Source organism: Vanellus vanellus (assembly GCF_965231255.1).
Source record: "Vanellus vanellus genome assembly, chromosome: 8".
NCBI classification, from domain to species: Eukaryota; Metazoa; Chordata; class Aves; order Charadriiformes; family Charadriidae; genus Vanellus; species Vanellus vanellus.
Window position 1 is genome coordinate 3,070,111 of NC_138913.1, and position 12,700 is coordinate 3,082,810.

A 12,700-nucleotide genomic window follows, 5' to 3' on the forward strand; every position below is an offset into this window, starting at 1 on the left:
GTCATTAAAAAAAGCACTGAAAATTTTAAACATTTTTTCTTTTAGGTATGATTAAATTCATTGGATGACGCTACCCATAAGAACGAAGAGGATGCACGAAGAATTTGGCAAAAAAAAAAAACAACCTTGAAAATTGGAAAACCTTCATATTAATCAGAAAGAAATAGTATTACAAATATTACCACCCAATACAGATGTTTTAGTATTAAAGATTATGCCTTTAGATTACTCAAAACTATTAACATAATACCGTATGTGAAATTTGAAATCCCAGTTCCCACCGCCAAATACTGGAATAAAATCCTACTATTAAAGGGGTAACACTCAAAATAAAAATCATTATACAACCCAAACAATATGCGTATTGTTTTAATAACAGTTATACAAAAATCCTTTAAATACACATTTAAGGTCATGATAATCATATGAAAACGCTAAACTCTCTTCTAGGAGTAAATGGGAGAAAGGAGACAGGACTGGGGGAGGTTCTTGTTTGTCTCTTTTAAAGACTGCCAGACTCACCTCATCTGTTGCTGTTGCCTAAATACATACAAAAGAAGGCAAAGAAAAGAAAAACACAAAAACAAATGAAATAAAATATGAAAAAATACTAGGCAACTGTACGTGGAGATGCAGATCATTTTTAATCGGTTATATTAAGGCCTAGTCCTAAAAACATAAGCTTATTACTAACTTCAGTGAGTACCTGTATTCAATTCATCTGGACTTTGGTTTGAATAAAAGTAAGACTTTTTATTATGTAAAATGAAAATTATTAAACTATGTTTATGTATATTATGTAATGATGAAAGATTTATCATTTTTCATGACCATCCTCAAAATAATCAGCAACAAAGCAGAAGACTGGAAATGAGATGTAACATCTGATATGCAATTATCATTATTAAAGTTCTCGATAATTCGCATTTACCTTGACAAAGCGACACAATCTGACAGCATCCTCCCATTTAGAACTACTAACATATTCATGAAGAATCGCAGGATAAGGTGAAATATTAAGGTGAATAAGTGAACCATCTGCTCTTCTAATTGTTATTTGATTTCCTACAAAATGTACAATCTGGGGATTTTTGCTAAATTCACTGGGTAGAAAAAGAAAGGTAAGTTAATATTCACTTCTTGCTTACAGAAAAGAACATTAGGAATTTTTTTTAAAAAATCCTTGTTTCAAAATTACAACATGATTATACTTTGTTTTCAGAGCATATAAAAATCTAAGCACCTAATTATTCAACAGTTATATCCAACAGGTAGTTGTAATGTTCTCTAAAAATAAAATTATAGTTACGCATATTCACTGACTGTAAGGCAAATGCAAACTGGGTATTTGTGCAAAAATTTTAAAATACACTTTTCAGTAAAAAATATTTGGGCTCCCATAACTCTCAGAATGGAATAATGAATTCAGGTATCCTTTATGAAGAATTTCATATCACAAAGTATACGGGCTGAAGTAAACACGTCAAGTAAATATGCCGAGCTAGAAATAATATTATCTGTGACCTAATATATTTATACTTCTAATTTCCAATGGACACTTTAAAGAGATATTTTTTGTTTGTTTGCTTATTTACAAACAACTAAGGCAATATTTCAAGAGCTATGATTAAAATTTTGCTTTTAATCACGCTGCTATTCTACTTTTAAACTGTCATTTTCATGTCAACTCCAAACTTTATGATATACCTTATAAAACACTTCTTTCTCATTTCATAATCAAGAAGCAGTAACATGTAAAGAATTTTAGAAGTTGCAACCTTGGCTACTACTTCAACTACCAAAATTAAACTAATTCTTTAATGAACAAGTAAACTAGTTAAAATACATAGTAATACTATTTTTATCAAAAAGGATGTACCTTGCATCTTTTTCATACAGAGTTTTTGGCAAAAGATCTTTATCTACATAGACTGTGTTGGGGTAGTACCAGACTGTAAAACGGGTATCTTGAATCCCACAAAGAATGTTAGACGTGTCATTCCAAGCCAAAGTTTGAACCATTGTCCCTTAATTTAAAGATAACAGAATAATACGCATTACCACAAGAAACTTAAAAATAAAGATACACTTCTTAAACTGTAGTAAAAGGGTAATTATTAGTCATTTTTAGTTCCTTTTATAAGGACTAGTTTTAACCCCCTACTTTGTAAGGTAACATCTTACAAACTTTAACCCAAATTCAGTTGTCTCTTTCTGAAAGAAAACTCTTTTCAGAACAGTGTTTTTTGGACTTAGTTCTGAGACTGGAGATCAAAATTAACAATGGTCAGGCTGCACCTTTGTACTTAAGGGATCGTGCCTCTGTCTACAGCATTTAAACTTTTAATTAAAAATATTACAAACTTAAGAGTTTGCATTTGCAAGAAAAATGCCTGTATGATTCTGCATTGAATAATTCTGAGGAACAAATCCTTCTGCAACATCCTCTTAGCTGCTTACTCTGGAACGCAATAACAAGTGCTTAAATGTTGACAACGGCTTTACATGTATCTGATATAAAATTTATCAGAATTTAGATAAATTGTACTAAAATTGTTTCTACCACTATCTTATGAAAGCCACAGGACTACTTCTATATTTTTTTCAAGTCCAATTTCACTGTTAATTAAAAAGCAAAATTTTGTCTCTTGTACTAGATAAAAGTCTATTTGCTAGCATGTACTTAAAGGTTAATTTTGAATTTTTCTAACCTATTTTGACAATCTTCTGTTCTTTTCCAAACCGTTTAACTGAAGTAATGTAAAGATCTCTGTTCTTATCAATAAAAGCTATTTTTCTTTCACTTGTAAGTCCTTTCTGATCCAAAGCAATCTCCACAATTTCCGTCTGAAAAGGAAAAAGAAAATATCTGATTTTTATTTTGGAGATTCATATCACAGAAAGCATGTGATGTTCAAACAAATGAAGGCTTTACAAACGACAAGGCAAAAAACTCTTGAAGAACTGGATTGTAAAGACACTTCATGTGCGTCCTCTTGTCATGATTCTTTGTTGAATGAAACATTATATAAACTGAATTTCATGCAGATTAAAACAAAACCGCCACAGAGAAGAGGAATTCACCATAGAACTGCAGAAATATAAGTGGCAGAATGTTTATTCTTCGCTCCATAGAAGCTGCCTGATTTTGCTTTTGTTGTATACCAGAAAAGTGAAGAAAAGTATAATGCAGTTCAGGCAATCATTTTTGAAGTAAAACCAGGAAAAACTCAGACTGAAGACAGACAACTTTTCAGTGATGTTCTTTTCTTCACTGTTAACAACAGGTCGGCACGAATAAAAGTTGCTTTGGAATAGATGCAAAGGAAACTCAGTTGATCAGTTTTACTGCATAACAAAACTATTTGCCTGTAGTTTCAAACACTTATGTGCACAGGAAACATGCTGGTAACCAGACACAGCCTATAGTATATCCCTTTGTACACCAACACTGCATAAAGAATCTGAATTTTGTTATTCTATAAGAGTCAGCTAGAGTTGCCAAGCTCTCTTCTATTAAGATTGTAAAGCTTTAATAGATTATTAGACCCATTATTGAGGAAACCCATTAATGATTCTTAATTTCAAAGCACAATAAAAAAAGAGACACTATATCCCTCACCTTACCTTATGGGTTAGAGGTTTTCCATCACCCAGTGGCTTTCCAGATAAAGCTTCAAATATGTAGATCACTGAAGAAAAAAAAAATTGTATCGTTTATTAGTTAAAAGCAACGGTTCTTCAAATATTTTTAAAGCAGTTCCATTCATTTTCACACTATAATTTACTGCAACTGGATACTTATTACTGTGTTCTAGATTTACCAGTGACTTTCAGACGCCGGTCAAAGAAGAATCTTACAGTTGGGAAAATGCAACTGTGATAGTTTGCTGAGCTTAGGAATAGTCTCACTTTGCAATCGGAGTGATCTGTGAGAATTCTCAAATATCATTATTTTCAGAGGATCGATAGCCATTGAAACATGATATTAGGGACTGATGCGGAATTGAGAAAACTAGTGTTTTACTTCTTATCACAGCTCAACTGACACTGAATTCCACCTGATGCAAGTTTGTGCCCTGCATTGTGAATAAATGAATGTTACCAAGGCGCTCTGATAGATTTACTCAATCTTAACCTACAATTCTGATGAATATGAAAATTTAGGAAGTGATACCATTGACTGATATATTTTCCTAGAGGAATTAGTATCAGATATATAGAAAGCTGTCCTTTTAACTATTGGGTAACATGTTCCTCAGAAGCATTCTCTATTTTGTTAATAATCTGCTCTATTTTGCATTCTTCATACAGTGGTCCCTAGGCACACTTTCTTCCAGGACAGTTTAGGGCTTCTGATTGTCATGATGATACAGGTAATGACAATACATTAATCACTGGCTTCCTCAAAAGTATCTGCCTTATCCAGATATACTTGAATTTTATATAGAATTCTTGCAATCTTTACCAAAGGCCCATCTGTTCCACTCTCTCCCTTGTTCGCCCTTAAAAAAAGGAAAAACTAAAAAACCTCCAAAAAAACCCCTACCTACATCATCTGTATTTCTGAGATATCCAGTGAAGACTCAAATTTGCAACTTGCCTAAAAGTAAAGTTTCTCTTTTTTTCCGCCTGTCTCTCTATATATACATGTGCGTGAGTGTGATGGATACACACCCATGTGCGTTCAAACACTATTCATACATACTTTATACACAGTCCGTGAATACACACACACATTCAAACAGGTGTAGGTAGAGCATTCAAACCTAGAGAAAGAGTAGCATTGTAAGAAACTCCAGCTGTAATTTAAAGCACATGATTCCACGTTAGTTCATGGAAAACACAAGATGTGACAGAAACATTTCAGATGTTCAGTAACACATCCCACCTGCGGTTTCAACACATTACCTGTAACTATACAATAAAAGATGAAGATACACGTTCATTCCAAAGGATGGCGACGTTAACATGTTAATCCTGCTGTGCGTTTCTTTCACTAGGACACAGGATGTTGGTTTGAGGTCAATGGTTATAGAGCAGAATTAAAAAAAAAAAAACAAACCCAACTGTAAGAGCAGGTGTTCAGAGAGCATTGGTTGAGCTTGCAGAGGAGGAAAAGAAAGGGCTTTGCACAAGCGTTGCTCTTGGCAGCTGGCTAAATATACAAGAGAAAACTAGTTGTTCCTGAGAAGTGGTGTTTTTCTCACTTTTATGCATGGCCCCCTGCATGAAATTTATTTTGGCCTAGCTATACACGCCAATTTTACTGCTACTATAATAACTATAGGAAGTGAGATCAAGAGAGTTTTAAAGAAAACCACTGTAACTAACTGGCAAAATTGGTCAGCTTTTCAGTAATCTACAATGCTTATTAAGGTATTTCAGAAAATAAGTTTGGGTCGGTTGGATTATTTTTTTTCCTATCTGGAAAAACTCCACATCACTTTACAATCATTTAGGACCTAAAATAGATCTTTTTATACGTATAAATTATAAACAAAGGGCATTCTCTCACTTTGAGCATCCAGAGAGAACAGCTACTGTGTGTCTTTAAACACACGTGTTCCATTATCACAGAATAACTGCTCCTAGGGCCAGCAGTTCCCTTTTGAGAACAGGCTCACCTCCCTCTTCCAGCTTCATTAGAGACTGAGGAAGGACTGTAAGTGCAGAGGTACCAAACTTTTTTCTAGATTACCGAAAAAGGAAGAATATCTAAGTAACAACAATGAAGCAGAGCAAGTCAGATCTCTCCCTGTTTCAGAGTAAATTAGCTTGTAGAGACCTCCGTGCTACGATGTGTAAACTGCTTCCTCTATCAAACTGAGCTATCTTAGATATTCCTATAATGCACTGCATTATGAAAAACAGACCTGCCCTCAAAAGAAGGCAAAGAAAAAAAAAAACAAAACACTTCTGCTGGGGTGAGTCAAAAAGAATACGCAGGCTCAGATACAGCACATTCCCATGTGCCGTCATATTATAAGGATTTTTACCGCTACTAGTGGGGCTGGTATCTAAAAAAAACCAAACCCACCTCTACTCATTGCCCTGATGGGAGCTCCTATCAACAGCATCATTTGAAGACCTTATCTTGAAAACATAGCCAGAAACCCAGGCTCTGTAAACTGCAGTTTTGATGAAGATTTTCAAGACACTAACAGGAATGGTTGGGAGATGCTCTTCAGCCTAATCAGGAAGATGGGCAGGGGAACGGGGCAAGAGAGTGAGTTTACCATCAAAATCTTAAATGTGCATGTATACAGACAGCAGTCAATATTTATGGATCGATTTTCTATATAACCTCAATTTATTTAAAGTACTTCTATTGTTTTTACTCTAACTGCATCAAGATGTCAATATGGCAATAAAATAAAGTCTGTGTTACACATATTAAGTAATATATAAATAAACATACACATATGTGTAATATAAATACAAAGACACAAAGAGTGAAAGAGAAAAGACTAGAAATAAGATGCAACTTTTCCCTTATCTTTTTTTTTTTGGCAAACTACTTCTTCCTTCTGAATAATTTACACTAAAATTTATTTTTGCTAATTAAAATCCATTTTAATTATTGCACAGCTATTTTAGATATCTTTAATGTCTTGATGCTTTGGGATAATATTTTCTGAAGTAGTTGTCCTTAAAAATGAATTGCGCATTACAGTTATATTACTACCCTTCAAAGTAATGATTCAAAATTAATAATATCTAAAATAGATGTGTAATAATTAAAGTATTTGTTTTCACAAAAAAGATACGGATGTACAAGAAAAAAACATTAATATAAGTTGTACAGAGTAACAAAAATGCTTTCTGACAAGGAAGTGAGAAAAACCTCACTTAATTTTTCTTTTGTCAGGGGAGGGATATTTTAAAGGATTATTACAAGGGTTTTTTTCAGTCATCAAGTAATTTAAGTAGCAGGTTACATGCTGAGAAAGCTACCAGGCAATCACTAGAGGACTAACTCGCTGCCTATAATAATCAGGATCTTCTTTTGTCTTTTGTACTGCACACTGAAAGGTTTCTTTTGCTATGGAAAAAAGAAGATAAATATGATTCCTCTTTGCTGCAAGACAAAGAATTCTAAAATTCTGAAACTGTTTAAAATCTAATCATTATGTCTAGGATAACAGAGTTATAAAAATTGATTGAGTTAGTGTCAGTTGGAACCACAGGCAGGAAGTTTTCGCTGTTTCGCTCTGCAGTAACAGCACCTCCTGCGCACAGTTGTCCCCACTGGTAATCCCTTTACTGGCCATATCGCAGGAGAAATACAGCTATAGATAGCACTGCAGCCCTGCATCGTAGCATTTGTATGGCCTATAAATGGCTCAGTTATAAAGTCAAAAGTCATTGTCATGGCTTTTCCAGCAATGGAAGTGTCTGTCTCCAGCAGACACTTAAAATTTAAATTGTCACACAGGCAAGCTACACATTTGCATCAAGAGATAAAGCAAAGGAAATAAGCTGACTGACAAAAAGATATTCCTGTACCACTCATTAATGCAAAATTCTCCCTGAAGCTCTTTTGACCATGCTATGTTTTATAATTATAGTGCTTTTGATGCCAAAACACAGAAGTTAAGAGCATAAAAATCTTCAATAGCACAACACTGGGACAGAACATCACAGTCACGTAACTATGGTCATATCAGCTGTATATAAAACAAAGAACATCTGAGAACTAACATTAACTACAGTTAATGTAGTGGTAGCTTCTAAGAGCAGCAGTCAAGCAGAAAAACGTTGCTGAGGTACTTTAGAAAAATCACGTCAGAGAGTGAAAACCCACCATTCAAGTATTTACTGTAAATATTCCATGGTTCTCTGGTGCACTACATACAACTGGAAGTTTAGAGACACTTCTCTTGGTTTTTTTTAATCAAAGTTAAGCAAGACTCACCATTTTAATTCATTTTTATAATAAATATGATCTTAAATTTATATCACAGATAAATTGTTTATGCTTTATGCTTTCTTTTTACTGTAACTATGCTAAGCAAAGTTAAATGTGAAGATGTTAGAAACGTCACAATGAATTATTAGCAAACATGGAACTATTAGAACGGAGAACTTACCCTTTTCATCAGCTTTGTCTTTTACTGCTAGAGTATCATTACTCAAAGACACTGTCTGGGCATTTAAAATGTCTGTTCTCATTCCTGGAAATTTTGGAGAGGAAATTAATCTTCCTTCATATGAATATAAATAAAGTCCTCCGCCATCTACAAGAAGAAAATGCCTACAAAAACACCCCAACAAAAATGTAAATCACTAAATAATACAGAAAAGCATGATGAGTTTCAACAATTTGAAGGTAACTGTCTAATTGTTTCTGCAATTGTTTTCAGCTAAACTACATTATTTCAAAGTTGATATTCTGAAAGCTCTGTATTCTTCATTTTAATATGAATTTATTTTTTTTTTCCATGAGAAATATATATTATCTGGAATCACTATGATTATATCTCTTGAATCATAGAATGGTTTAGGTTGGAAAGGACCTTGAACATCATCAAGTCCCCGTGCCATAGGCAGGGACACCTCCCACCTGCCCACGTTGCCCAAGGCCACGTCCAGCCTGGCCTTGAACACCTCCAGGGATGGGGCCTCAACAACCTCTCTGGGCAACCTGTGCCAGTGCCTCACCACCCTCACAGTGAAAAACTTCTTCCTAATGTTCAATCTGAACCTGCCCTCTTCCAGTTTAAAGCCATTCCCCCTCGTCGTATCACTACATGCCCCAGTACTGTAAGATACTGTAAGATTTAAGTGTTACGACTCCTGATGACAAAGCAGACAGCTGCAGACAGCCCTCCCCACACATTACGCTATGAGGCAACACTGTGTGTATGTATGTGCAAAACAGCTTTAATGTTTACAGCTAGCTTTGAAATGGTAGTACTTGTATCAACTTCTTCAGTAGGACTAGGTTATAATGTAAAGCAAATAGAAGACACTTTTAATGAACCGATCATCTATCTTGATGCACGGCTTCACTGAAACTTATTTGCAGAAACACACTGCAAAACTTTTATACAGAACATAAATAGTTCTACGTAACAGTAACTGTTTGGTAAGTACAGTAGCTATAGTTCATAGACACAAAACACATCCATAAGTAAAAAGCCAGTTGTTAGACTCTCAGCTATGGTAAACGTTACCAGTCACTGGCACCAAATGAACCACTGTCTGTTTGCACGTGCATCTGTCGAGGTAGACTTGTTTTACCAAAACCTGAGGTTCGTTTCTGTGAATCACCTACGCTGCCAAGGAATCTGTGCCACATTTTCAAAATTTACTTTTAATCGGCAGCACAAAACTCCAGATCTAGAAACTGATCTTCAAAATCCTGTCCACTTGCTTACCCATTCTCTACTGCAGTACCTTTGTAGACTAGGACACAAGTGTTTAATCTGGAGCACTCAAAAATGCAGCCAGCATTGCGCTGCGCTTTGCTGAAAGAGCTGTCCGACAACATTTGTGCATGAGAATTAAGATTATAATCAAAACTCATGATTTTTTACTTCTGCTCTTATTATTAGCCCTTTGAAAGACTTTCTACAAAAGCATATGTAAAGATCTCTTTGACAAATGACTTTCAGGAAATACATATTAAAATTTCTTTAAACTGAGAAAAAACAGTAATTTCTTGCAAATATAGATACAAATACATAAAAAAATGAAACTATTTCTTTTTATTTGGCATACCTGGAAGTGTTTTTAATAAAAATTGGAGGCCAAAGATAATTTATATAAAGTATATTCCAGTTCAAAAATGCAATATAAAACATCAAAAAATCCAGATGTTAACTTAATGTCAGAAGATATACTTTCTTCCATAAATAAGAGTATAAGCATACATATGTAATATATGAAAAGATTCATTACCACCATCACAGATCTATGGCAAATATACCAGCTAAGCCTTTATAGGCGGCTTACTAGTACTGGATTCTTTTTGTCTATTTTTAATACTTCAGTATGCGCTTATGTTATAAAACAAAGTTTTAGGAACTACGCATTTAAGAGTGACCATTACAAGAAGTAAGCTACCTTTCTGCTTGTAGAATCAAACTAACTGTTCCTTCCTTCAGGTCAAAGATCAGTGGCGTATTCCAGTTCTTTGTACTGAAAAAAATATAAAAATTCATCATTCGTTAAAACCGCTAATCTTCACATATCATTGCAAATACGAAGTTGAATTCACTAAGTAAAGCACACACATTTTAATCATCTAATATTCCTAAAAAGAGAGGTTTTTAAAAGGAAAACAGCATTTAGGAAGCCAAGTAACACTGATAACCATGCAGTATGATACAATAACTCTTCTGCCTTCATTTTTGCATCCCTTCACACCAGCAGCTGCTGACCCAGGAGCCTTAGTAAACAGCAAAAGCACTGTTATATGAAACAAACATATTTTTAAAATATTTCTGAATTGTGATTCAACTCTCTTACAGTGATCCAGAGGTAGGACAGAGTGCCTCTCTTGTGTGCTCTGTTATAGGTTGCATTACCGTTCAGCATTAGCCAACTCACTGAACAGGCAAGTGTCTTTAGGAGTGAACTTTAAATTTCAGCATGTGAAACAGAATATCATGTTCTTAAAACATGATGCAGGACTGAATCATTCCTATCCTATTCCAAAATAGTGGCATGCCAGAAGCAGCATCCAAAAAAAAGTGTCTCTAGATGGAGGCACATAACTAGGACAAATACATTTGCATCCAGCCGCCATTCCTGCTGCCTCTGCAGGGAAAGAAAGCATGTCAATTTTTTGTAGCAAAAGGAACAGGCAGTTATGAAACCTGCAAGAAGCTGGAAGAAAGGATGATAGGAGGAGGGCAACTACACTCCAATACATTTTGTTGTAGACGATGCTAGGTTCCATAGAATATTTCAGTTAGTTAAAAAAAAAAACATTAACTACTGTACTTCAAATAAAGTTTCTGCTACTCTCTTACAACTTTTAGATAAACTTGAGAAAGCTTCATGAATTTGTGTTACTTACGAAAACACGTAACACTGAAGAGAAGTTGAAACAACCAAATGCCCGTAGTTCAAAGAGGCCTTAATAACCCTGTCGCGGAATTCCAACAAATCTACCGCATCGTTAATAACATTGTGCACCTAATCAAAAGAAAATTTTGGTTGAGTAAAACAACAGTAACTGAAATGAAAACTAATTAGTGAAATATTATATTCTTTCTTATTATAAGTGCATGCTGATACTATTATGCCATTAGCAGGAGAACATGTCTAAGTGGGAATAAGCACTTTTCACAGCACTGGTGAAACTTAAACTCAAAGGTTCTATAACCTCTATACTATAAAGAATGAATAATTACTGAAGAGGTGGATGGAGGTCCTTAAAAGAAGGGAGCAATTAATGCATACTTGGAATACATAGGATATAAGCACAATATTATACATGATGTTGAGAAAATGATCTGAGATCAAGGATGTCTGAAAGTTCCCATTTTAAGACACAATGTTCAGTTGCTGATTGTTTAAACATTTGAAATATAATACTTCAGCAATTCCATCATGATCCCATCAGAACAATTCAGCAATATCCGAGATTTGGATAAAGACATGTTGTCTAGATATTGAATAGCTCTAGCATACATTTTAATGCTACCACACTCTGAAGTAAGGGAAATTTAGGAGACAGCCCTGGTGAGCAGGCTGTGCCCTTACCGTTTCTGTGAAAATTTGCTCAAATGACAATGTTTCAAGAAAATCACAGTTCGCCTGTAATCAACACAGATTTTTGAGCCCAAAGATTTTAGGCAGCTAAAATCTAAGGAGCCATCTTATGACAGGGGGGTGTTTGTGGGATTTTTTTCTCCTTTTTTTTTTTTTTTTTTTTTTTTTTTTTTAAGATGTCACCATTCTGAGGGTGGCAACTTCTTTTTGATTTTCTCCATTATGCAACCAATTGCAAAACAAGGACTGAACTCAATTATTATGAAAGCCTAGAAACCATTTCCAAAGACATATTAATTGCTATGTCTACTGTGGTGATATGCCCATAATTAACTTAGCTATTGTAGTACTCAGAAAAAAAGAATGCATGTAGATCATTTTTGTAGGCGATATTTTCCTATATAAATATATAGGAATATAATAAAATGTCTATAAAATAATAAAATAAAACATTAGTACTGAATCAGGGTCAGCTATACTTCCTCAGTTGTTTGCATATTCAAACACCCTGGAGATTATTCACAGAGCCCATCTGTTACGAGTCGATGTCTGGGAATGAAAGAAGAAAAATGAATTTTTACCTGCTAATTTGTCTTCTGTGTTCCCAGACACTGACTCATGTTATCCCACCCACCGGCCCAAATTGTAATACAGCATTTCTGTTGTTACAACTTTTCCCAATTACACATTCAACATTAAAAGAATCAAGACCAAAAAACATTTGAGGGCCTAATTAGGAATTTAGGAACTTGACTTCAATATTGAAAATATTGGCCTGGTGTCCAACATCAAATGTGTAATTTGGAAAATTTGTAAGAATGGAAATCTTATATTATCCCAGTTCTCAGAGAGCGAACGTTGTGAGTCAGTGTCTGGGAACACAGAGGACAAATTAGAAGGTAAAAATTCATATTTTTGTATTAATTCCCAGATATTTGGTAACCTAAACGTGGATTCAGGCCAAGATTTTTCA

At 34.6% G+C, this 12,700-nt stretch overlaps 1 protein-coding gene across 1 annotated transcript in view; it reads right to left on the reverse strand.

Moving 5' to 3' along the window:
* IFT80 (intraflagellar transport 80) overlaps nucleotides 1-12,700 on the reverse strand; it is a 51,616-nt gene that overhangs the window by 7,560 nt on the left and 31,356 nt on the right. The window contains exons 8-14 of the mRNA XM_082487362.1: nucleotides 11,030-11,148; nucleotides 10,072-10,146; nucleotides 8,094-8,257; nucleotides 3,628-3,692; nucleotides 2,712-2,847; nucleotides 1,880-2,027; nucleotides 932-1,103 (exon numbers count right to left, since the gene is read on the reverse strand). Coding sequence (XP_082343488.1) covers nucleotides 932-1,103; nucleotides 1,880-2,027; nucleotides 2,712-2,847; nucleotides 3,628-3,692; nucleotides 8,094-8,257; nucleotides 10,072-10,146; nucleotides 11,030-11,148 — 879 coding nt within the window. The remainder of the gene's footprint in view (nucleotides 1-931; nucleotides 1,104-1,879; nucleotides 2,028-2,711; nucleotides 2,848-3,627; nucleotides 3,693-8,093; nucleotides 8,258-10,071; nucleotides 10,147-11,029; nucleotides 11,149-12,700) is intronic.